Below are 25,136 nucleotides of genomic sequence, written 5' to 3' on the forward strand. Positions count from 1 at the left end.
ACCTCCTCTGCTTATCTTTTGAAGTATACTTAACCTAACTCTACCACCTGGAACTGAATGTCAGAGCCCTTAACTTTAATACAGCTCTGTCAGTCACAGAACCTTTCTGGCGTAATAACGAGACCGTGACTGGTGATACCCAGGAGCATCTGCGAAGGCGTAAAAAGGCGGGACACTACAACACGATGTCTAGCAAAGACATGACCTATACTATCGTGAGCCTATCTGCGTTTTTTCGAGAAGGTGAATAGTGACTAGACTGGAGGACTTAGAAGTGACACCCACCCATGAAGCTGCTGATGACGATGATAACGAAAGAATCGAAGAATTACTGCAAACTCTCAACGTCAATATTGGCCAACTGTGCTTCAAAAAAAACCATTTTATGATTTCTAGAAAAGAATCCACAGATCTGTTGGTCATCGACTTAGGTGTCCAACTTGACTTCGAGGAAGGAGGCAATGCTCTGTGTGTTGCTTCCTATTGCGGCCTTAAACAGGTTTTACAGGTAGCCATTGGAAGGGCCTTGATACGGCATGAGTTTTAGTCCTGATGACATGTTGGAGAATTTGCATCTCCGGCCTGCAATACTGGAGATTACCCTTACCCTATGGCGACTGATTTATCTGTCTTCCTTGGACACGAATTAAATAACATTCGCAACAGCTTCAAAAGCGACGTAGTAGACGAGCTGAAGTTATTCCATGCTTAGAAACTGTCTCTAGAGTACCAAGGCTTCTTCTGATTTCGGCTATTACTATATTGTCTACCCTAACCTTATATAACATCATTGCTATTTAGAGTTGTCCTCGGGAGTTTAAGTCTCGATGCTATTAACGTCGGGATCAAGACCTTCCAGTTCTATAGCCATAAAGCTGTACCGGCAGATCCCCATAGTTTGTCTATGAACTCGAGGTTGATAAAAGGCAAAAACAAAGCTGTTCATATCCGATTCTTCACTCCAATCCTCGCCAGTCCACTCTATATCCACTGGAAACTCTATCCCCTGACCTATGTACGGATCAGTGAGACTGACTCGGACCTTTCCATCTCTTAGGTTGATGTACGGGATAGCAATTGGTTCGCTGAAGGGTATCGGACAGCCAAATATGGCTGTGAAGTACGGCATGGAGGCTTCCGTCGCTTCGTCGAAAAGTATATCCTGAGCGCAGTAATTAGGAAGATAGACGAGATCAATATTTGAATCGCTATCTCGTGAGATCGTGTACCAGGATCGCTTCTGCATCATGTCGTAGGCACAGTCGAGCCATGGCAGAGGTAATGGCATGTTGTAGGACATTGATAACGTGAATGGGTAGCAGAGCGCATTTGAACAACCCCCTCCAATGTGACTATACTTCAGATAGCCCTCGTCAAACACGGGAATTTCGAAAATATCACCACTCTCGTCCATGGCAGGAATTGCATCTGTCTTCCTTAGGCTATCCTTTCGCATTTTTGTGGTGAGAGCAACGAGCCACAAGCTTCTCACCTCACTGCGAGAGTGTTCTCTCCAGTACCAGAGAGGGTACTTGTAAGACAACTCAAGTGCCTCCAGGTCCTTTCCTACAAGCAATACTGTGTGACCTTTTGACAACATCTGCTTGATCCAACTGGCATACTCAGGGATGTCTCTAAAAACATCGACATATCTTTTGTATGCGTTATTGTCGTTGGTATAGAGAACTCCGATAAGGCCGAGTACAATAGAAGAATCCGTTGCTGAGAGGTAGGACAGCAAACAATCCAGGATAGGAAAATAAGCCAAACACTGTGAGAAAGTCGCCATAGTCGTGAGATAGGAAAGAAACAAAGTCAGTCAATCTAGAATGCACAGTAATCTGACCTAGGTTAGTTAAGGAGATAAGAATCTGGGTCTATTATGCTATATATTAAAGATTGTGGTTTAACACACAATTATCTTCATTACTTCACTACTCAAACATCCAACAAAGCTTACATGGTTTCGTTCCTAGTACCATTGCCACAGCGTTACACCCATACAGGTGCGGGGTTTTAGCACTCCCTTCCAGTGCAGGTTATGGCACCCCTGCTCCGGGTGCAGGTTTTGGCACCCTTGCTCTAGGTGGCAGGTTTTGGCACCCTTGCGGATGGAATTTGGTTTCACATGTTTACGAATTAGCCCATGGGTTAATAAAGGTCATTTGTGATTTCATTGAGCCAATTCCTTTCTGGCACCAGGAAGATTCACAGCAACTACAAGCTCACTTCCCTAAGCGTTTTGCTTAAACCGTCTGCCGCAATGAAGGTTTTGGATATACAATACACTCTGCTTGAGTTAACCCTTCGAGCCATTGCTCTTTTTGTTCAAATGGTCTTCTTGGCTCTTATCTTTCTAGGTATCCCAATTGGTACCTGGTACTTTACTTGGGACATCGATAATCAGATTTCCCCTCTGGGCGGTAGCGTGGTCCAGATTAGCCTGATTAAGGAGGCTAGAGCTTATCTGGGTTTTCTCTCGCTTTACCTTCCGTGGACAATTTGGTTTACACTTCCGTACTGTAGTGTGAACGTTTTGTTTTCACCCAAGGTCCGCCGTTGCGCTGACTTCGCGCTCTTTTTGCTGGAAGTTCTTTCGACGTGTTTTAGCGGAAGGGTCATCTCCATTGTCCTGGCCTGGCTGCCTCGCCTTCAATCAGCTAGTCTTTGGCGCGAGGTAGTTTGGTGCCAAACACTTGTTGGTCTTTTGAGTTTTGTCCTCTTTATATCACTCGTTGGTAACTCTGTGCTCTTGTCTCTCTTGTTATCCAATCGACCCAAGATTGCCAGGCAAATTATAGATGAAGGCCGTGAGCAGGCACAAAAACTCATAAGGAAAATTATTGAAGTAGAGGAGGAAAAGATAACAGTCTTTGTTTAAGAAATGAATTTTGTGGTAATTGCTTCAGATTGTCGATTCAGTAGTGAATTGTTTAATTGATTGAGTACGGGTTGCCAGTGCACTAAACTTATCTGGGCATAGATAGACTTCTGGCCACAGCTCTGAACTGCTAGTGTGATTCTGCACAGTGGAGGCATCCGCAGCAGAACCATCTGTTTCAACTTTCACCTACCAAAATTAGCTAAGTCTAGCCACAAGGTTCAAATAGGCCGAGGGATCAGCTTGTTAGTTGTAGCAGAGCCGGACTTACCGGCACGGAGGAAATTACCTCTTTCCTTGAAGCCAATAACACTCCAATCTTAGCAAGGGTGCGGTTTTTGGACCATTGCCCGTGGGGGAATTGACGTGGAAAAATGAATGAAAACGGTACCCTGGTCCTCGAGCATAAACGGAAGCAACTGGAACAGGTTTCGGATCCCTGAGCACAGGACATTGATCGATTGGTTACCTGTACAATTTGAACGGCGGGTTAAATGTGTATTTATGCCAAGTATATCCCTTCTGGTTGTGGTTATATATTGAATAAGTTAATGTCGTTTCAAGGACCTTTAATCAGACTTAATGACTACATCTATATTGGACCAGGTTGCCGTTTCGGCGCGAACGCTTACCGATCTGGTTATTGATTTTGATCCGACCCAATGCAACGAAGGCGAATTAGGTGAGCTTATTAGACTAGGTGAGAAGCTGGAAGGAATTGGTGTCACACTACTGTCCAAAGCAGAGTCAAAATATGCCTGGGAGGCCAGTGCAGGGCTACGATTCAAAGTAGCAGCTGCTACATCCAAAGTCATTGCCAAAGAAGAAGTCCTAGTACCTTCAAGCTTTCGTCGGAGTATCAAAGCAATATTCAATGGTCCTGGTAGTTCGCTCCAGTCTCAAAGCCTTTGGCAAAAGCGAGCCAAGAACTTTGAGCATCGATGCAAAAGACTTCGAAAACTAAGCCCGAACGCAATAGTTACCTGGGCACTTACGTTCTCGCCTAACTCATGGCTTGTGCATAATATGCGCAATGATATTTTCTCATGCTTGGTTACCTTTGTTGATAGCCGGCCGCCAAAACTGTGGCCATCTAAAGTATATGATCTCCTCGAAGCTTTGCAAAAGGATGCCGAGCTTGCGCAGAATCCTCATTATGGTCAGTTCGTGTCTGGTAAGTATCGTGATATATAGTCGAATGATAATTAGCTGACTGAGCTTTGTTATGGCAGATTTAAATACTAATCGACCTGATGTAAGTAAAGATATATATATAATTCATTTAAATTAATACCTAGAAGACTTTTTATATAGAATTAGCTAATAGTACTTAAGGCAGGCCGAGGATGTTAGAAAATTTATATATTGATTTATCACTAGTTATATATTATTAGTATATAAAATAAGACAGAAATACAGTAAATTTAAGATAAAGTTTAAAAGCAAACTAATATTTAAGGTTTACTTAAGATCTACTATGATATGCTGTAATGAGAGTAAAGTATACAAGTGACTTTAACTCTTCTTTCCTCCCCTTTTTCCAGAACTTATGCATAGCTAACTCTTCCATACTCGGTTCTGAGTCTAATAAACTAAGCATATGAACAGCTTCAGAGGACCATCGATCTGGATGCGATAGACCAATTTGAGCTTTCGGGCCCCTTTCTTTATCCATTAGCATCATTGATAGCCTGCAGAAAGAGTCTAAAAACACTTTTTTGTCACCGCCCGTCTGGAATTCCTCAAAGTTGCTAATCTTGACCTCACCTGCAAGATTGATAAGAACTCCACCACATGTAAATCGTTTCGGGTACAAGACCTTGCGTTATAAGGTACTCTGACCCTGATAGGACCTGCCGCTGGATTTAATAACAGATACTGATATCCAAGAAGTACCGTCTCACCTGGAATAATATAGAATTTAGCTGTGCCTCTGACGGGTATTCTGGGGCCCGGCATTAATGCATTAATGAGGTTTCTATCATCCCAGAGACAATATAGTAATTGTTATCTTCTTCAGAGTAAATCTCAATACTCTCAAGAACATTGGGGTGAGAAATTTGACGGATAATCTGAAGCTTTTCATCGTTCAAAGTCGGCGAAGAACGAATCACATAAAGCTTGTCCCGGCTTTGTTTGCTGATAGCTATTGCAAATAGACACCAGTGCTTGACGAAATATTCTCTTGTGTAATGCTTCCACGGAGAACCGGCCAAGACTGGAACTAGGATCGGCTTGATGTTGGTAGTGTCTAACCCCCTCACTGGAATGCGAGAGGCATCCATTGGATGCCTTCGATGATTCAGCTCCTCATCACAACGTTTGGTATGAGGACCCTGCTTCTCGGTAGACTGCAGAGACCTGAATGGACGCAAAACAGCGGCAGCTTCATCATCAATCAAAACGGTATGCCGGTCTAGCTTTGACATTGTCACAATATGTAACGGGCCTAGAGGTAGAGAAATTCATTTTTCGTCCAAGATATGAATACTTATGGTCTGTATTGCTGTCTTGTGGACCTTTCTTGCTCAATCATCTTGTTTATAGCCAGGTTGGGGTTCCTGGATTTGGTATCCTGGTCACAAACATCATCGCTGTTTCGGGGAGTGCGGATTTCGGCACCCTCTACTCTCGCTCAAGGCTTTACGCTTGTATATATTTACCAGTATAACTACTTATAGAGGTAATTTAGTAGTTAATTCTTTTCTGCTAAGCTCAAAGGAACCAACACAAAGCTTTCCCTACTGACTCTAAAACCGGCAACACAATGTTCAGCTTCCAGTCTCATGCCAACCGCCTAGCCTCGCTTACTGACGATGTTATCAAGGAGAAGAATACGAAATTTAGGGGGGTCGTCAAGGTTTCGATCGAGGATCTTGTGTTTGCACCAGAGTTTATGCCTTGTGATCAGAATACCAGTGCTGCGAAAGTTTTACGACTGAAGAGGATCTTCAAGACGGAAGGCTGTAACCGTAGTGAGCCTTCTAACTTCATATTAGGCACTATTCCAGCAAGCCTTCTATCGGAAGCTCTACGCCTGTCAGGGCTGACACTGGATAATCTCCAAGACTCAGAAGGACTGCGAATGCTTTACCTTCCACGCTTTCAATATATAAAGTGCGCCAACGGTAGGAGTCGAGCCGCAGCACTGCTTGATACACCACATCTTGGTACATGGTGGACTGTTGACCTCTACGTAGGTAAGAATTACTAATGAATGAATATGTATACGGATACTGAGGCCATCTCAAGATCTGGATCCAAAAGCTTTCGACATTATTACGGAGAATTACATTAATGAGGGTGCATTCTCCCATGGACACATATGTGAGAGAATTGTCCACCATCGCTCTCACAATCTAACAGAAGAGAAACGGTGGTGGGCTCGACTTACTGATAGTTTAGGAGTTATTTTGAGAAGCATCCTCAAACATCCATCAATATCACCTGCCCTCTTAGAACTAATCATAAATATACCTGGGATGCGAGAGGGATTTGAGATTGGTACTTGGCATAAGATTATCGGTGGCAAATGTGATGAGGTATATATTGTCTGCCATATGTAAAGGAACTTTCTAACCCCTGACTAGGAAGTTGTACGTTACATGGAGTTCACTTTAGAATCGTGGGTCAAGCTTATGGGCTCTAAAGAAGCTTTACTCTATGTCGACACTGAGGATGTCAAAGAGTTTCAGCTCTGGGTTCCGGGGGTCTCGCAAGTTGATTATTGTTACCTCGCCGATCTGGTTGAAGGTGGCATAACGTTCAGAAGACTCACCGATACAGCAGAGAGATCGCAAATTCTCCATCGAATGAAGAACATTAACTATCTCCTACCTTCTATTTACACACTGCAGAAAGATTTTAAATATCTGCGATTATGTACTGATACCATGAAACGGCTTCTGCATGGTAAAAGAAAGATACCTCTTACGGTACAGGTCCTGGCATATGATGCATTCTCGCAGAAAGATCCCATTGAACTCGAAAATCTGTTCTTCGAACGGTTGAAGCGCTTATACTTATACATTATGCAAGACTTGGTAGAGCTAACGGGCGAGTGGCCTCTTCTGGAAGACGGCGAAGAGCCGCCTGAGGCATCCTTTCGCAATCCTATGAATTGGCACCGGTTGGCACAAAAGGCGCGCCGCCTTGGTTTTGAATCAGACGAGATAAGGCACCTAGCTGTGACAAATCCAGACGAGCAGGTTGCACTCAAAGCCCTACAGGATGCAAGACCATCATCATGGTATGAATATGATGAGTCTGAAGTACAAAACATCTTGAGCCGCATAGTCCATGAGTTTACCAGGGCTCGGGCTCGCGTTTCCGATGAATCTGAATCAACCTTTACGACTATTGGGGCTGGTGAACTTATCACCCGTCGTTGTGGACGTCAATACTCTGGTGCTTACATGCGTGACCGATGGTCATTCAATCTTGCCGGATTCTCACGCCGTACTCCAGAATCGCGGGACATAACATCTCTATTCGTCCGTAAATCCGTCTTCCACGCGTTTTGGAGACTTGATGAAGATAAGGACGGAGATGAAGCGATGCCTTCTCCTGAAAGTTTATCACCGAGTTTACAAGGCAGTCAATCTCATTCGCCAGAAGGGGCTGCAAATTCTGAGCCTCGTGAGAGACTTAGAAGGGAAAACAGCAACCAAAGAGAAGAGGGAAGAAGGCAATCTTCGCAACAAACGGATATAGTGAACCGGCTTGTGCCGAATCGAGAGGTGATAAGAAAGAAATCAAGCCGGAAGAAAGGATCGCGTAGAAGGAAGGAACAGCGACTCCTCTGGAATGTGATGAGACACCTGAGATCACAAGGCTCATCCCCTCAGCAGCATCTAACGGCACAGCCAGATACAACATCTCAGCAAAAGTCAGTTAATCAGGATAATCACTCCGTGCAGATGCAATTTGACTCAGAATATGAGGTATCACAACACTCAAGGGGAGTAAGTCTTTGTCTTTCTGATTCTGCGATGAGACTAGTTCGTCAAGTCAACGAAGATGAAATAAAAGTCTTACAATGGACTGAGCCTGGGTCTGGGTGGATAGCTAAATCCTGGCCCCGAGGATCAATCTCTCTTAAAATCAGTGAAATGGTGGCTCAACTTGGGGATCTCGTCTTTTATCTACCCGAGGGACGGACCATCTCTCAACACGAGCTGGACAAGCATGAGGCAATATGTATCGCTCCGCATAGCATTACTGTCCCCCAAAGTGCTTTTCCCGCAGAGGAAGAGTTATAGATGAGAGGCTTTATCAATGAGTAGTCATGTCTGTATGCAATCACCAATAGACAATAAGCTATTAGGCAAGGCTGCCTTATGGTGGCGTTGTGTTATTGACGCAGAGAATACAAAGTTTGTGTCGCTGGACTTCTCTGTTGATAGACAATCAGAAAGATACATATCGCGGTTCAGCGTGAACAGGTAACCCAAGAGCTCTCTGCACCTAATTGATAGTCTTGGGGAGGATTAAGTTGTACAAGAGAGTAGTAAAGATAAATATCCTATATATTTATTCTAAAAGTTTTTCTAACTACCCCTGAAATTAACGATTTGTTAATGGTAATTCAGATATAGATGTATTTGTTGACTGTTGAACGATTCCAAGTAAAGATCTAATAGATATTGTAGCTCTCGAGAGTAAGCTGTGTGTTATTAAGAAAGAAACAGCTCCAGCGAGAAAGCTGCGTATCATAAAGATAGAATATAATGCCTATAATATCAGTCTCATACTAGGAAAAGGGTTATTTATACTTACAATTAGTATATCTATCTGTGATTTAATTAATATAAGAATAAAAATACTTGCAATAAAGCAAGTAAGATCGCAGATTGGTGAAAGGATATATGGCTCGTTTTGTATATTGCTGAATGGGGCCATATTAAGCACTTCTGTCCTTCTTTGAACATTCTTATAAACATGTACACCCCATTGACCCAGCTTTGAAAGCCAATACAGAATATCAGAGATTAGTACCAGAGGAAGGAATGCATTTTCGACTTTAAGGAATATCCCAAAGCAGAATAGGATGCTACAGATGAGCCATATTAATCCTGCTGCAATCGGCGGAAGAAAATATGATATACGAGAAGGGAAATCGGCCATGGCTAAGTCCTTATAGAAGATTAACAAAAGCAACATAACATATAAATATATCTTACCTGTTTGCCTGCCGATGATAAAAGATCAGTTACAAGAAGAATTAGAAATATTAGTTCTTCTTTAACATAGTCGAGAAGTCCAATGATGGCCGCCCCAAATGTTGCAGCTGACAAAATCGCAGCAACAAGTAAGCAGAGCTGTTTGTGCTTTTTTGACCGTTGACTTGAGATTTCAGGATTCGAATACAATCTCCGAAGATTGTATAAGAAAAGGATGGTACTCAGCATGCTCAAAATGAGTATCACTCTCAGAGGAGTATACTGAGAGGCAGTTAGACTCATAACAGGCAAGCTGAGATGATGTTATACGGAGCGCTTGGAGAGTAATTTGTAAGTGGAAGAGAATGGGCCTGTGCTGTTCACGGGAGGTGCGTTGGCAAACGAGTGTTGGTGAGGCCTGCAGGTAGTTGTCTTATTGGGTTGGACATCCCTTTAAGTATTCGGCTTGAGAACTAGATCAAAAAGAACAGGGCGAGCAGGAGGATAACCCTGCCATCCATTATGGGTTAGTCGCCAGCGCAAATCAGTTGATAAAGGATACACTTGCTCAGGACAAGCTGGCGGCTAATTTAGACGTTCTTTGTTTTGAGATAGAGACGGCTGGCTTAATAAACTATTTCCCGTATCTAGTAATCCGCAGGATATGCAACTACTCTAACTCACACAAGAACAAGGAATAGCAAGGCTTTACAGCAATAATAGCAGCGGCATATACCAAAGATCTCCTACATCAGATTCCTCCCAGCAAGGTCAAGGCTAAGAAGCCTATTAGCAAAATCCTCGGTTCTAATTAATATCACAAGGCTAGCTCACGCTTTCTCTTCTAACCTTAAACAGTCAAATCCACAGGAAATAAAACCAAATATACAGTAATAAGTATAGCATCTGACCGTCACTTCGCCAAAATCAAGCAATGGCTGTCCCCGCCAGATTGTTCAACCAATGCCAACTTGGCGAGAACACACCGTCATCCCGGCACGAGAACTTAGCTGCTCGCCAGTTCCGCCTTCCAGGAGTAGACAGTTGGAACACGCCGGCATCTGTGGCTCTACGGACTGGCAGGGGCAGGCAAGACCGTTCTAAGTACGACGATTCTTGATCACCTTCTCCAAATAGACACCCACACGACGCTTGCCTTCACTATTATGCACTTTGACCAGAATGTCAAGGTCCGTGTACCAGTTCTATACTACCAGTGTATCATCCCAACCGTTCCACCGTGTTTCGCCTACCGATCCATCCGAACAGGTACGTCATTACTACCCATCCCTCTATTAGAACATCTTGAAAGGTCTGTTCTTACTGGTCAACTCCTTGCTTTCAAGGGTTTCGTTCGAAGGCCAAGCGTTCACTCTCTATTATCAAACTGGATGCAAATTCAATACTTGTGTTCTGCGCCATTGCAATTTTTTCCCCTTTCTTTCTTTGATCTAACGTATTAGATTTTAGGTCCGCATCACAATTTAGTCCCGGGCGCTGATCGTGACGGACCAGTCTGTCTTCGTGGTACCGATGAGATAAGGCTGGTCTAATTTTGCACCAATACGAATTCCTGGGTCCATTTACGACTTAACCTGGGACTCCCGGCTAGTAGAACTTTAGACGTCTGAAGATCCTGATATCTGAAACCTTAACATCTATAGTTAAGCCTCACATTGAGTATCTGACATCCAAAGTCCAGATATCACACTTTCTAACGGAGCACAAGGCTTGGGCCAAGCTGCTGAGTTTATCTGCGAAATAATCCCGGTACGTTCCTTATATCAACTATTATGCAATATCGCCCTAGTTCAAAAGAGCCTGGGCATAATTTGCCTGCCAACCCGTTTTTCGTAAATGGATTTTCATCTGTTGTTTTTCAAGTTGGTTTCCTTGAGCTGTTGCAGGCTGTCTCGACGGCTGTGAAACTAGTAGTACAGTGCTCACTCTTGGTCAACTCTCCCCGTAGCTCGAGATCTACCACCAACCTTAGGCACCTGCATGAACCCCTGACATTTATAGCATGAGATATGACAGCCTGATTTACAAGAACCAAGCCCTTGTCATTCGATAGGGCTTGCAAGGGCTGATATTGCCATCTTGGAAAGGGTAATATATAAACACTAAACTTCAGTTTCTACAGGAACTAAATAAGATATAATAATAGAAAGGAGGAAGGAGGAACAACTTCATAGAGGGCAAAGAACGAAAAGATTTTACTGTGATACCTTTCTCACTCCCGTTATAATGAAAGGATTCTCATCCTGATAGCCTCGTTTACCCATGGTTTCAGGCGAGCTTGTACTTGCATTGTTCTAACAACGCTATGCAGCAGCCGAGAATAATAAACCAACAGTGTTGTCAGATTTTAGGAAGCGGTGTGTTTTATCTGCAGTGCAACGATACTAGGCTGTGACTTACCCTGCCTTCTTTATTTTCAAGCACCTGTAAGTTATTTTTAGTCCCTGAAAGAGCGGTATTGAGAGGCCAGTTAGACTGAATTATAAGTGAGAGCCTGGAAAGGCCTACTGATGGGTATTTAAGATGCTGATATCGCTCCGAGAATATGCGCTTCGTAGTATTTACACGAGAGCACAATGTCTTCCGAGAACCCACCTAACCATCAAGGAATGGTCATCAGAGTTGAAGAGCGCACTGTCATAACTTGGATTCGGAATGTACGCAGTAAGTAAATAGACAACCTCTGTATAGACTTTACTAATACTTGCGATTAGGACAAAGAAGTCCAAACGACTATCACAATGGCAATCTTCAATACCCGAGTTCTGCCTTAAAAACCCCCGATGATGAGGCTCTCCGCAAACCAGATTTTAGCTCTCAACAAGATGATGAGCTGAGTCTTTACTTGAAACAGTTGCAATCGTTGCTTAAAGGCAAAAAGTCGACCTGAGAAGAATGGAGGATATGGAAAAATTCAGTTGGGAGACAGTGATACAGAAGAATTTTATTTTGTTTTGTTGTCTCAAAGCTTGAGTAATTTCATGATAAAAGAAAAGAAAATTATATAAACTCGGACCCGGCTTCTGGACGCTTATTAAGCCATTGATACGTCAGGGTAAGTCTGAAGCTTTGCAATGTAGTAGGGAGACGTCGACATTCCCTTGGCAGAGGTTGCAAGTGCGGCTCTGCAATGGGTCCCTGCGCTGAAGGCGGGGGGATTCCTTCCCCGCACCCCACGATTAGGTATATATAATTATTGCATAGAAGGTTAATCCTCTTAGGATTGATTTAGGATAAGCAGAGCTATGCTTTTAGATAATGCGAAGTTCAGGGTTAACTTTTGGGTAAGATAAAACAGGTTTTATTCACGAAATATTACTAAAATTATATATGTTAGTTGATCTGATTATAAAACACTCGGCTTTAAGCCGACCTCAAGGGCTGGACTTCGAATAAGGCCGCATCTCTTCATATGTCAACAGCAAAGCCACGCTTTTAAGCAGCCAAATTCAGACGATAATACAGTGCCCCAAGTTAATCGACGCGGCCACTTTGATTACTTGCGCAATTGTGTTTCCGTTAATCGAAGAGCATAATACAAGAGATAGGAGAGCAAAGCCGGTTTCTAGATGTCTGATGAAGCCGCCACAACAGAGGACAATGACAATGGTCCAATAACCGCCGCAAGCTTGGGGTATGATCTCCCTTAACAAGAGCTAGCGAGTAGATGTAAGGTTTTTAAATTTATTAAGCTTTGGTATACTGTAACGCTATGACCCCAAGTCGCAATGCCACCTTTCTTGTACCTGGCATCGAGAGATCCTTAAACAAGAAACAAAAAACGGTTCCTGAATTGGGCTGGGCGGCTAAAGTGCTGAAGAACAGACAAGAACGTGTGGACAGATTGGGTTTCCAGCATTAATGAAACGGCCAAAATAGGTGGGTGATGCCCTTACTTCAGCCCAACAATCGTTCTAAAATACCTTGTCTTACCCTCCATGTTATTTGCCACGTCCCCAATTTTAGCACTTCTGTTCCCGACCCAATCTCCACCCCGACAAATGCCATCAGCATATGTGGCGAGCCGCCCAGCTCTGTAGAGAGGTACGGTATAATTCAATCAAATCAAATCAAATCAAATCAGACAATATTAATTGCTATCGCCATGGAAAATGAAACCTCCGCCACGTCCTGACTCATCAACCAGTTCGGCACGTAAATGCTCCAACTCCTTACGCATTGACTCTGGGCGAGCATTCTGCAGAAGACGTTCAAAGTCGAGCAGTTTTACCCCCTCTTCCGTGACGAGAAAATTATATCGGTTCACATCCCCATGTATAAGTCCCAATTCGTGGAGTTTCCCCAGAGCTGTTTCGCAGACGCTCAGATCTTGAAAGGAGGCAAAGCGTCCCTCTATTTTCTCTATGAGAAAACCCATGATGCGTCCATTCTCGTGGATATGACCAAGGAAGCGAGGGGCCAGTCCGGAACCCTCAAGCAACTGATATGCTCTTGTTTCCTGTTCGATACGAGGCAGCTCCCACTCGAAACGGGCTATTTTGGCGATTATAGTGGCTGATGATAGGAGGTCGATTGGAAGAATCGAATGTGAGACGGCTTCGAAAGCCATCGCCGTGAGCTGTTTGGTCTTCTCCAACTCCAGACAATCAACCCGAATATGATGCCATCGACATCTGACGCCAGCTAGTGTTCGGTTTGAGATGGAAGTCTTCAAGTCGCCGCTGGTTTCGTCTCTCGAGATGTGGGCTACGGTCCATTCCTCGTTGTAAGGAAGACGCGGCAGGGACTGAATAGGGAATGAAAGTGTATCTCTGTCAAAGGTTCTAGGAGAGATGATGAGATATTTGACTTGATTTCCGATTCGCAGTCGGTATTCGCTCTCAAATGAATCGTCATCGTCCACTTCCATGGACAAGATGACCGGCTGCATTGGCGGCGGGTTTGCAGTTCGATCGTCAGACATTTTCACCATTGGACCGCTCACTACAAAACCGTCAACCAGATATGTTTGAAAGAGGGTAGCATTCGCACACTTATGCTTCGAGATTCCCTTTGAAATCGCTATTCATCCTTACCCTCTTTTATTTTCAGAAGAACGACTGTCATGAAGGACAAGGGCACTTTCATACTTAAGGAATCAACGTTCTTGGAATTCACAGGAATTGGTAGAAATACCAATCGGGGCTTCTTGGCAACCAAATTGGCTCAGAAAGCAGCGGTTAAACGGGCCAATGAAGGCGCTCTATGGACTCTGGTCCCACTTTATCACCGGGCCTAGCCCCTGCGCAACAGCGAAGATTCAACGTAATTTGTCCAATCACTATCCACAATTGGAGCGACTTGTGTACGTACTTCCCACACTCCAGAGCTTAGCAGGTGGCCAGCACTACAGAGTCCCCTGCGGTATTAATTTTAGCGCCAGAACCAATTTTCATCCCCTCTGGAACCCTTTTGGGGACTTTGTTCACTTTTCTAAATCCGTTCGAGACGCGGCGGTTACTTGAAACATCCTCAACTCGACGAAGCCCATTTTCGGCGGATCATTCATTGGCTCAACCGTCTTGGCTCTCCAAATTAGAAGGAGGCGGAGTTGGGCTGGCGACAAAATGACGGCCATGATAGGCTAGCCCGTCGTTTATACCCTCTACATCACCATCCAGTCCTTGTCTTAGCTGATGGGAGCCGCCTACCCAAAGGCTCCTAAACAACTCCAGAGCCAACAGAACTCGAGGCAACATCTAGCTCGACAGCTATAAATTGTTCGTCTCGAAGCATCATCTACACAGTAGCAGCATCCAAATCCCATAATCAATTTTCCTTTCATTGCATCAGCAAGAATCAAGCGTTCAGAACCAGCCTCGCAGCACACTATACAAGTTTCTCGATAGTACAAGTGCAGCTTCACTTTCTACATTAGTCGCTTGTATTCATCATCGCCAACGTACACACAAGTCATTTGTCTATCAACATTGTAAGGAGGCCGGTATCCCCTTTATCTAAGCAGGGTTAATTTGTGATTTCTTGCCAGGTTAAAATGTGCACTTCGAAGTATATCAAATATACGTGCGGCTGCAAAAAGGAGATGGAGTTCATCCAGTGCTCGGAGCGCCGGGGGACCAACATCAGATGCCATCCAGTTATCAAAGAATGGGGCAAGGATTCGACTAACTACTGTTCGAGGCACCTGGTCAAGCCAGACGCGCCAGTGAAATACACGGATCCAAATGGAGAGATTCTGGAAGATTAAAGCACGGGTTGTGAACTGTGGAGCTGCATTGTACTTTGGGGTGTCTAGGAATTTGTCCGCTTCCTATGTTCTATTTAGATGTGTAGGTAGCCTGGCTGCAATACATCGGTGAACATATCTCACATCCTTGTTATTCTCTCTTGTTGAAGTAGCCGCCTCTTCGAGCAGCCTCTGGTAGCTCGGTTGGCCTGTTTTTACCTTCGACACTCGATCTCCACAGCAGCTGTGCCTGTTCACACCATCGAAAATGTTCCAAAAAGCCATCTCGCGCATATACTTTGTCTCGAGCCTCGAATGCCCATTTCTCGCCCTTAGTGCCGATGATGTCCTTTTCAAGAGCAAGTTGACACCCAGCACACGACATTCCGTGTTCGACATTGCCGGTTAGTTTATCGTAATAAGGAAGTGCACACGACCCCATAAAGTTGAATTTCTTATTTCGTTCTGAGCTCGCTGACTGGGCTTGCCCCAGTGCATGTGATTGCCGTCTGCAAATCAAACTAGCCTGATGAACAGAAACGATCGCAACGCGGGATTTGTGCACGGATTCCTTCATCGAATATATTCCAGGCAAGGTCTTGAATGACCTCAGTTGGTCTAACTCGGCCTTAGTGAGGTGGAATTGCTTTCGGATAGCGGCAAGAGTTTGCACTTGGGTCTGCGGAGCCTCTTTGAGGCATTTGAAACAGCATCGCGTCCACGCTAGGAGAGATATAAATCCGCCAAATTCGCCACAAAGACTACAAGCCTTGATACATAGTGCGTTGTAAAAGTCGAGTAGAGAAATGTCGGTAGCAAGTCGTGTTCGTAACAAGGCGCAGAGAAGGTTCAGTCCATGCGAGACTATCATCTGATACTGCTTGAGAGAGTCCACCGTCTGTCTCGATCTAAGATTTGTTTGTCGAAACTTGAATAGAGAACGTATATCAAGACGGAACAACGTGTCATGCAAGAGCTCGAGTGGTAGTCGATCGAGGGAGCCGAGTCCCATATTCGAAGTCCGCTGGAAGGGTGTTGCTATTGATAGATGAATATCGACGTGTTCACGAGGCGAGAACCAGATCACGGAGAGACAGTAGTCTTTGCGATGGTAGGCGGCGGTTCGAACAATGGCATCGGTCTGTTCTTCGCCGAAACGGTATTCGGTGGCGGAGCGATATCCGCGAGGCATAAGGGTAGCCATTCACAAAGTGGTCGGTACACTTGGGTGAAAGAGGCACGGGCCTTAGTAGACGTCGTTGGCGGGTGACGATCTCAACAAGGCGTTGGGTCGGGGTTGCATATCACCCGTTATATCATGACCCGCACGACTCGTCGAAGAAACGCGGACGTCGAGTGTCATCCCCTCTCTGGGCGGCGCTGCGTTTGGCTCGTTTCTACAGTTCATTCGCCTTAGATACCAATTTGGAGCAGAATAGAGGTCGACTTCAGATGCACTCACCAAGAGGAGGGTCTTTCGACTGGAGCAGATTCAACGCTGTGCCGACACAAAGCGAATCTTTGGTTGCCGGGTGACCCCAGGAAGCTGGGAGGCCAGTGGCAGCGGCACAAATTTCATGCGCGCAGATGCGGGTATGGACGACAATTCGTGAAATGAAAGGGCCAGATCGGCAGCGGTCGCCGATGAAAGCGGAGGTTGGGAGATAGGAACGAGTATGTGAAGTTAAGAATGCAAGACAAGTTAGCCGTAATCAGGAGTCAGGGGGGTTTTATTGATGGTGCGGCGCAACGCGTTGGGGCACGCGATATTAGACAAAAGTGGCGCCCCGGAATGGGCTGGGCTCTATCAAGGCCGGGCGGTCGGGACCGGCAGAATGACCCATCAGGCATGCCGGCCCAATCGTCATCGCTTATTCTAGTGCATTCCCCAAGCTGCTTTCCAGCCATTGCTTAAATACACATCTGCCACTCACAAAAAATCGACGCCCAAGCTCATCTATCAGCAATAAACATAATCCCAACTACGTTTGGGTTTCACATCACTTCCTCACCGCCGCCATCGCACACCACGATTCACATCAGCTCTATCTTACATGATACACCACCAGCTGCGTGTCTAAGCACTTTAGGAGTCGCCTCTAAATCCAGAGGTCTCTGGAGAGCAACGCATTGAATTGAGACAAGATGCCCGGTTCTGGCTGTCAGGTGTGTGTGAATGGTACAGGCATCACAGACAAAGGCCAAATATGCCCAGAGTGCGGAGAGAAAAAATAGCCAAGGCCCACCTGGGGGAAGTCTTTGGGTAAGTCTACACTAGTGCTACAGACCACGATCTCCCAACATCGTTACCTAGAGATAGAAGAATTGGTAACGATGGCAAACAAAGCAAATCAAGAACAAGGAGTGTGCTGGGAGCAGTCCAATAATCTTACATTTCGAGGGAGCATCAGTGGACCAAGAGCCGGTTAGTACTTTTAGGCTATAAATTTAACAACTTGCGACGCCCTCTTCATTAATTAACCATGTATATACCAGTTCAAATAGTACAGAGTAGTGCAAAATAATATAGAATATGGTGCACAGTGGTGCCAAGTAGTATAAAGTAGTATAAAATGGTATGAAGTGGTGTAGAATGGTGCAGAGTGGTGCAGAGTGGTGCAGAGTAGTGCAGAGTAGTATAATGCTAGATTTATAATAGGTCTAGCTCTTAGCTCCATAACTATGACCTGCTCTAAGGCATGTAAGTCAAATCAGTTCAGGAAACTCTGTGGTGACCCATGTAATTTGCCGCACGCCATAATCCCCGGTTGGGCGGGAGAGCAAAGTCGTTGCCAAATCTAGCCGGTAACGAGAAATGCATAGACGCAAGGCCAACAGCGCTGGCACTGTTCTTGGGTTGCAACATCGTACAAACCCCTGAAATCCATCAAGGGTGAGCATTGGGATCCTGTGAGATCACCCAACGGGATGTGCTTGCGCTACACGCGGTTCAGTTCTCAGCTGAGACCCTTGGTAATAACAGGGCTAGCAAAGGACGGCAGGAACCAGCGCATGCGATGGCTCATAAAGCCATGCACTCATCACGGCCGTGAATTGGTATACAGTTCGTTATCTGAGAGCTGCCGCAGAAGCTCTCGCGTCCTCTTTCGGGGTATAAGAACCGTGTCTACCTCGACTAGCTTGTACTGGTCCTCTCTCCAGTCAAAACTACTACCTCCTCACCCATTGAAACCTGAATCATCATGTCACTTATCACGGACATGCCCCGTCCCTGTGCCAACTCGCGGTCGACTCCGCCACCTAGCCCTGGTGCCTCTACGATCTCAGACTCGAGCTCGCTCGAGGTTGAATACGCAGAAATGGCGTTTGCTGCACGGTTTATCACTGCTGTTGAGACGCTTGTGGAAAACAAGCTATCCAAGAATGCTTGGAAATCACATTTTCTGTGGCTTTCATCGAGTGCAGTGTATTCGCCATTTGTCATCAATTATTGGGGTATAAATTGCAGTACTGGTCATTCCTGAGTCTTGGATCTTCGCTGGATATTAAAAATTGACCAATCACTGGACCCAACATTTCAATCCGCCATGATAACCAAGGAACTCGCCCCAAATGGATGGACGGCCGTCCCGGTCGACGCGGGTAAAATCTTTCAGAATGGACCTTACACCAATGAACCCGACTACGTCGATGTCAATAGCATCGAGTTTCCATCGAATGATCCTATTGTCAGTAAAACTCAGCAATATGCCAAAGTCCATCTGTTGAAACAGACTTATCATCATTCAATGAGGGTCTACTACTGGGGTGGGTGATGCTTTGCGTCGACATAATTCATGCATGACTGATTTTTTTCCCGCATACCATCGGTCATTCTCAGACAGCAGTTTCTCGAGCACGCGAATACTCTCTCACCTTCGACGCTAGCACTAGCCTGTCTGTTGCATGACATCGGCACAACAGAAGAGAACATCACTTCCACTCGCCTCTCGTTTGAGTTCCAGGGTGGTATTCAAGCCCTTGATCTTTTAAACAGCTATGGTTCCACCAAAGATCAAGCTGAGGCTGTCTGCGAGACTATTATCCGGCACCAGGATTTTGGTACTGAGGGCAACATCACATTTTTGGACCAGTTAATCCAGCTAGCCACGATCTATGATTGTGAGCGATCATCCTTCTGTTAAGGACTTTGGTCTCATTATCCATAAGAGGACGCGAGAAGAGATCAATCGGGCATTTCCTCGCGAAGGTTGGCTGAAATGTTTTGCTGCTATGATTCGCAAGGAGGAACAGTTAAAGCCGTGGTGTCATACGACCCGAATTCCCAACTGTGCGGATCACGTTGAGGGCAACCTGCTTATGAAGCCGTATGAGTAGGGTAACTTTGTCAACTGGCTCATAATGCGGTTCATTGGCGATCGAGCCATGCTGCAGAATCAATAGATCCCAGTCGCCAATTATTATCATGTCAAATCCTTCAAGATCTGGATTGTGCTCTATAGAAGAAAGAGATAATAAGAAGGTCTATTAGAAAAAATGATATGGATATGTAGTTATAAGGTACACCATATTTTAATTTTTAATGGAATTAACATAGTTGGCATGCACCACATAAAGTAGAAATGGGCCCCGTTTCTGTATTTAATACTTAAGTAGGTTGGGTTTCCGAGCATCATCCATATGATTTAAGGAGTCGCGCCACAGACGATTCCATGACATTGGCCTTTGCTGTACTGTTATGTACTGTTACTGCTTCTATGTTATGTTCTTCTATCATGCGGTACCTTTGGACAGGGAGTAGAAGGCGAAAGAGTAGAAGGTAGTAGGAATGGAATAAAAGTAGGGGATCAGAAGCGTAAGTGCGCATGCATAAAAAGTAAATAAATAACAGGTTGTTTTTATTAAGCCTGGTTACTATATTAATATGCACAGACAGAAAGTATAAAATCTAGAGGTAATTTTTTAGGAAAACATTAGAGAATCTTAGGGTTGTCTAGGTTAGCACAGACAAAAATTAAGCAATGCGGCAGGATTTAGTTTAAACCATTATACATTGGGGTATAGGAAGATAGAAGAAACGAGATGAAAGTGGGAAAGGAGAAGCATGAATGTGTACTGGTAAAAAGTATATAAACAACAGGTTGTTTTTGTTGAACCTGGTTACCATATCGATGTGCACGAACGGAAAGTCTAGAATTTAGGGGTGATTATTCGGGATAATGTCGGAGGGGCTCAGGGTGGCACGGACGAAAAGTAGACAACCCGACAGGATTCTGATGGTCCTTTGGACAGTAGTAGCTCGACCCGACTTTGTAGTACATTCAGTATCACTTTGGCATCGTCTACCAGTCTGCGCCGAGTCCCCGGCTCTATCCCAGGATGCTTTTTGGCAAGGTGTGTGGCGACTTCGTTAGCCAAGCATGCATGTTGGCACTTCTGACAAACGAGAATCCGATAGAGAAAGAAGCATAAATGGGTATATAGGGTTAGAAGGGCCAAGCTCCGTTATAGGCTTGAGTGCCATGGTCTGACGAATCAATCCTGAATATAATTAACAGTAATCGCTGGCTAGCTGTCACATTTGTCGCGATAGATGCTGATAAACCAGAGTCAGAACTTGACGCGCTATTGAAGTGTTGTCTTGCCTGAACGTGTAGCCAAGCACCAATCAGAAATCCAAGTTAACCCCCATGTTAAAAAATCGGGCTTACCCCAATGCTAGTCCATTTTTCGAAATTCAAGTCTACCCCCGGTCAAAAATCAATTCTACCCCCTGTAAAGTGGGGTAAATTAAATCAATTGTACAACAATTGATTTTGGTCTGTAGGACTAGGGAGGTACTGAGGATCTCCAAGTCGATTGATATTCGGGCCTTGAGACAGTGTGCGTATAGCTTGGGTGTTTGGAAGCCTTGATATCGGTTTTGGAGCAGACGGCGCAACTACGTTGCTTAAACGAGCTTAAGCTGGAGGATTTGTTTGATCGCAAGGAACAATGGGGTCCTGTGTCCGACTTCCAGCGACAGAGGCACATTTGATTATCGTCCGCCGGAACCTGTCGACTCCACCAGGAGACAGCTCTTTGACATCAAGACACGAAAGGTCTCCACAGCCCTGAAAAATTATTGGACTCATTCCAATAGCTCAGGATAAGGGTTACTTACACAGGTATGAGACACGCTGGTAGCCAGCAGGTGGGGGGACACAGATGCTCACAGCCAGAACCACCAAGACGACATGATCATCCTGACGACTAGAGAAATGGCCTGAAGTGACCGCCTTATCCAGAATCGCTGTATTACAGAGAATCATAGAAGGTTCAGCCGGCAATCAATGCCTTGCGAGAAAGCGCATGGCATCGCAGTATTTGAGTGCAGATTATTAGAGAACTCTGCATGACGGGGGTGATGCCTTTTTCACTCTGGCTCTTCAACCATTAAGAGCCGTTAAAATGGGGTGGAATGGCGTTCGTTTTGTGAACATGGTATAAATCATCATGATCACATATCCGAGAAGTCGGTGAAATAGAGACCAGGAGGTCGAAGGGCTTCCCGACAGGTTGTAAGATGTTCGCATAAGGAGATGGTGGCTTTCAATTGTTATGGCGACAAGATCAGAAGGTGTCAGACGCCCGGGAGGTGTAAGTAAGTCCAGCAAACATCATCTGATTTGGGGGACTGGCGAGCTCGAGCGAGGTCATCCATAACTCTCTCATGGCTGGGCGCTGAAAACCGAGTCGGGAAGGTTGTGGTGAGATTGTCGTCATAGATAATAACGGCAGGAAGTGTTTTGTGTTCGGCGATGTCCTTGTTTCTCTTTTCGATGGCAGACTTGCTCATTACGCCAGGGTGTAATTCACTTCCACTATACGTCGTAGGAATGCAAATGTGAGGAATTCCTTTGCATAAGCCTAGAGTTCGGGCAAGAGTGATAGCGGACACGCCTCCAACACTGACAACGCAATCTCGACCAGAAACACAGCTCTCGATGGCAACAACAGATGAGCTGTGAACATGGCTATCAAGGTTGGAAATGATAGCCTGAATCTTGCGGGCAAGGCTTAATCGTGAAGGACTCGAGACAATAAGCGGTGAAGATAGATGTAAGCGACCCAGCTCAGATGGTAGACGATGAATAACATCAGGACCGACCACGACACGGGGTGTTGTACTGTGACGATGTATTCGGCGGCGTCGAGATTGGGAGTGAGATCGCTGGACCGTACCGGACGGACCGGCATGAGAGCATCGAGGGGACAAGTTGGTGGCTAGCGGCGTCGAGAGCGCGGACCCCTTGACGGCGGGAGCATTAAGGAACTTTGCGCGTATGGCAACGAGATCCGGATCAGTGACTTTCCGTGGTGAAGGTCGACGTTTGGCGCTGGTGGAGCGGTGCATGAAGAGCCGACGCCGGCCATCCGAACGTATCGAGGGGTAGTTGTGGAAGAATGGCGGACTGCAATGTGCACGACATCAATAGGAGTTTTTCCGTCCTGACCGAAAAATTGGCTCCGAAAAGCGGGCCCGGATAATTGTTATTATTTACCAAATCGAGAACGGAATTGCTCCGGGCGGGTATCCACATTGTGCACGCTTACTGTGTGACATTTGCTTGGTATGGGGTCCCTACCAACTGGAGCATGGGGCTGGCACCGGAGCGTTAGTTCCGGTATTATATTAATAACGCTTGCCTCATCTAAATTCCGGACCTCCTTGAGCTCTTCTATTAGCTCCCGGCCATAATCCATGATTGTGTTAATCCCATGGCTTGATGGCTTTGAGTTATACCTATAGATCATTTTGTGATAGTATGGCAGGTCTTTGGATAGAAAATAGCCTGGCTACATCTGTCTAAGGTTTCCCTTGCCCCTCTATAAGCCATATACATGTCTGTCGAGGCCAGTAATTGCAATTATACTGAGATTAAATTAGCACTAAGAAAATGATCTTGGGGAATAGCAGGAGCATACAGTGCCCTAATAAAATAGTATATACTTCATAGTAACAGGCGTATCTAACTTTAGATTATATAATTATGTGAAGCCGAAAAAGTATTGGTCAAAGCTAATATCTATATAGATGCACGGGTAATTCCCCAGACAGAATTTCGTTTGATGCATTGACATTGAGACGGCGTAGAGACGAGTTCACAAGGCAGGCGTGAGAAGAAAATTAGTCGGAGATGGGATAGTAATAGACTCAATACATATGTTAGGATTTACCTACAATGGCCAGGGCAACATCCAAGGGCAGAGGTGATGCACAGCTGAGCGTAGAAAGCTTTCAACTAAATAACGTGGCAAGGCGTACCCGCGTAGTAGTATACCGTTAGGAAAGAATTCGAGCCCACTGGAGGATCAGTTGTTAAGTTCGGCGACTCAGAGCTGAAAGAGATGGGCTGACCGCGCTTTTGCAGAAACATGAATCTGCAACCTGCATCAAGTTCGCAGGCCGTCGTATGCCTGCTTTGCGCGCAAAAAAGAGTCTGGCCTTACCGTGAGCGGCGGCTTCGCTCCATTTGCTGCTGCTCATCACATTCACTTTAACCTTTTAACCACGCTCAGTGCGATAAAAAGCCATGCCGTTGATCCTGGATGAATTTCTCGCTTGTGAGTGGTTGTGAGTGGTTGCTCAAAGGGCTGGATAGCAGGATTAACGTCAGATAGCTGTAACGCTTTATCAGTAGACTTAAACTCATACTTTTCGCCCTTATGGCGTATATAAATATATACTTCAGCGTCATAAACCTAGTGGATAATGAGGCTATTATTCTTAAGTATGCTCTATTTCTTCTTAAAGTTCTCAATACTCCGGTCTCTCTTTCTCACGCGTATGTTCTTAATAACTACTATTATTATTACGACGAGAGGAAGTTGATTGAATAATCAGCTAGGGATAGAATACATATAGCAACCCTTCCCTAGTCTACTTCTAGCAACCGCAGGGGTGATAATTTTGCTTTCAAGTTTTGTCTATTAGGAAGCTGCTTCTTGTTTTAGGGTAGATGCACGCCCCGCCAGAGGAGTGCATTTCGAAAACGTAAGAAAATAAGATGCCAAAATCGGGTTCATAGCTAAGTACATAGTATCTGAACGCTATATATAGGTCATCTTTGTAAAACGGACTGGTTTTGGCTCCTTGCTCTGCTTTGTGCACGCCATGGAGGCTAGTTTTGGGTTTTGTTGTCCCATGTTGTCCATCTTGAAACAAAGCCCAGCTGTGACAAGCCTTGCCATACGGGCCCAACACAAGTCCAGGCTTTTTAGTCCCAACAAGGTGACATAGCCCATTGTATTCAACCTGGGAGGCACGAAAAGATGCATGCAAGCCGACATGGACACAAAAAAAGAACAAGAATATTGCACTGGTAAAACTACGCTAATGGGATATGTTATTAATATAAAGCGACTGGCGTATAGCGGCGTGTGCTGACGCAAGAGAGCAAATAGCCTTGATGTGCCAGAAATAAGGTATGCTCGTTATTCCGACCCAGCCCCTGTATCCAGGTACAGCTGCGCTGGGGCTCAAGTGTTAGCACACATGTGCTAGTGCATCTAAGCTGGCACAAACATATCTGGGCACCCCAACTACCAGCACGGATGCGATTGTAACAATGAAAACTGCTGGTACTTCTATCATACGCAAAATCAGGTGCGTGGGGAAGTACCATTTGTTGCGATCATTTTCATTGGCTCTAGACCTCGGTCGTGACCCATTTGTAGCCTTGTGTCGTTCAAAGAGATAACCGGAAAGGATAAGAGGGAAATCTTTTGTGAGAGAAAGTGGGCATGCCTTTTGGCTGTGGAAGTTGGAGGAGTGCTATTTGCCCCAACAAATAAGGAATTCCCCGTATTCCCGGACTCGAATCAGGTTTCCCCAACCACCCAATACTGCATTTCAACCAATGGGTGGACAGTAAACCGTCAC

General features: G+C 45.2%; 12 protein-coding genes across 12 annotated transcripts; 7 read left to right on the plus strand and 5 right to left on the minus strand.

Annotated features, from left to right (window-relative positions):
* Nucleotides 1-817: 817 nt before the first annotated feature.
* Nucleotides 818-1,789, minus strand: FOBCDRAFT_202459 (uncharacterized protein; the record flags this gene model as incomplete). The annotated part of the gene is made up of 1 exon (XM_054704869.1): nt 818-1,789. One exon carries the CDS (start codon nt 1,787-1,789, stop codon nt 818-820), a length of 972 nt encoding a protein of 323 aa, XP_054560844.1.
* A 1,466-nt stretch (nt 1,790-3,255) lies between these two features.
* FOBCDRAFT_138150 (uncharacterized protein) lies at nt 3,256-4,172 on the plus strand (the record flags this gene model as incomplete). The annotated part of the gene is made up of 3 exons (XM_054704870.2): nt 3,256-3,309; nt 3,488-4,055; nt 4,114-4,172. The coding sequence occupies 3 exons, from the start codon at nt 3,256-3,258 to the stop codon at nt 4,170-4,172; spliced, it is 681 nt and encodes a 226-aa protein (XP_054560845.2).
* A 1,476-nt stretch (nt 4,173-5,648) lies between these two features.
* FOBCDRAFT_240555 (uncharacterized protein) lies at nt 5,649-6,244 on the plus strand (the record flags this gene model as incomplete). Its single annotated transcript, XM_059610311.1, has 2 exons — nt 5,649-6,081; nt 6,123-6,244. 2 exons carry the CDS (start codon nt 5,649-5,651, stop codon nt 6,242-6,244), a joined length of 555 nt encoding a protein of 184 aa, XP_059467294.1.
* Nucleotides 6,245-6,252: 8 nt separating this feature from the next.
* Nucleotides 6,253-7,392, plus strand: FOBCDRAFT_98312 (uncharacterized protein; the record flags this gene model as incomplete). The annotated part of the gene is made up of 2 exons (XM_059612284.1): nt 6,253-6,423; nt 6,472-7,392. Coding segments are annotated over 2 exons (1,092 nt in total), but the record flags the coding sequence as incomplete, so codon positions are not given.
* A 2,153-nt stretch (nt 7,393-9,545) lies between these two features.
* On the plus strand, nt 9,546-9,719 carry FOBCDRAFT_100927 (uncharacterized protein; the record flags this gene model as incomplete). Its single annotated transcript, XM_059607694.1, has 1 exon — nt 9,546-9,719. A coding segment is annotated over one exon (174 nt), but the record flags the coding sequence as incomplete, so codon positions are not given.
* Nucleotides 9,720-11,639: 1,920 nt separating this feature from the next.
* FOBCDRAFT_138369 (uncharacterized protein) lies at nt 11,640-11,953 on the plus strand (the record flags this gene model as incomplete). The annotated part of the gene is made up of 2 exons (XM_059607996.1): nt 11,640-11,731; nt 11,785-11,953. The coding sequence occupies 2 exons, from the start codon at nt 11,640-11,642 to the stop codon at nt 11,951-11,953; spliced, it is 261 nt and encodes an 86-aa protein (XP_059467297.1).
* A 1,194-nt stretch (nt 11,954-13,147) lies between these two features.
* Nucleotides 13,148-14,173, minus strand: FOBCDRAFT_224857 (uncharacterized protein). Its single transcript, XM_054704872.2, has 2 exons — nt 14,056-14,173; nt 13,148-14,007 (listed from the first exon to the last, which is right to left on the minus strand). Exon 2 carries the CDS (start codon nt 13,994-13,996, stop codon nt 13,154-13,156), a length of 843 nt encoding a protein of 280 aa, XP_054560847.2. The 5' UTR covers nt 13,997-14,007; nt 14,056-14,173; the 3' UTR covers nt 13,148-13,153.
* A 933-nt stretch (nt 14,174-15,106) lies between these two features.
* Nucleotides 15,107-15,271, plus strand: FOBCDRAFT_136417 (uncharacterized protein; the record flags this gene model as incomplete). Its single annotated transcript, XM_059607955.1, has 1 exon — nt 15,107-15,271. The coding sequence occupies one exon, from the start codon at nt 15,107-15,109 to the stop codon at nt 15,269-15,271; it is 165 nt and encodes a 54-aa protein (XP_059467298.1).
* Nucleotides 15,272-15,401: 130 nt separating this feature from the next.
* Nucleotides 15,402-16,442, minus strand: FOBCDRAFT_240557 (uncharacterized protein; the record flags this gene model as incomplete). The annotated part of the gene is made up of 1 exon (XM_054704873.1): nt 15,402-16,442. The coding sequence occupies one exon, from the start codon at nt 16,440-16,442 to the stop codon at nt 15,402-15,404; it is 1,041 nt and encodes a 346-aa protein (XP_054560848.1).
* A 2,011-nt stretch (nt 16,443-18,453) lies between these two features.
* Nucleotides 18,454-19,831, plus strand: FOBCDRAFT_136804 (uncharacterized protein; the record flags this gene model as incomplete). Its single annotated transcript, XM_059607962.1, has 4 exons — nt 18,454-18,706; nt 18,737-19,018; nt 19,175-19,372; nt 19,809-19,831. 4 exons carry the CDS (start codon nt 18,454-18,456, stop codon nt 19,829-19,831), a joined length of 756 nt encoding a protein of 251 aa, XP_059465042.1.
* A 2,002-nt stretch (nt 19,832-21,833) lies between these two features.
* On the minus strand, nt 21,834-22,664 carry FOBCDRAFT_261480 (uncharacterized protein; the record flags this gene model as incomplete). The annotated part of the gene is made up of 1 exon (XM_031195330.3): nt 21,834-22,664. Exon 1 carries the CDS (start codon nt 22,605-22,607, stop codon nt 21,834-21,836), a length of 774 nt encoding a protein of 257 aa, XP_031028676.2. The 5' UTR covers nt 22,608-22,664.
* An 83-nt stretch (nt 22,665-22,747) lies between these two features.
* On the minus strand, nt 22,748-23,041 carry FOBCDRAFT_136599 (uncharacterized protein; the record flags this gene model as incomplete). Its single annotated transcript, XM_059607959.1, has 1 exon — nt 22,748-23,041. A coding segment is annotated over one exon (294 nt), but the record flags the coding sequence as incomplete, so codon positions are not given.
* Between the last annotated feature and the right edge of the window lie 2,095 nt (nt 23,042-25,136).

This window comes from Fusarium oxysporum, chromosome VI, assembly GCF_013085055.1.
Source record: "Fusarium oxysporum Fo47 chromosome VI, complete sequence".
NCBI lineage: Eukaryota > Fungi > Ascomycota > Sordariomycetes > Hypocreales > Nectriaceae > Fusarium > Fusarium oxysporum.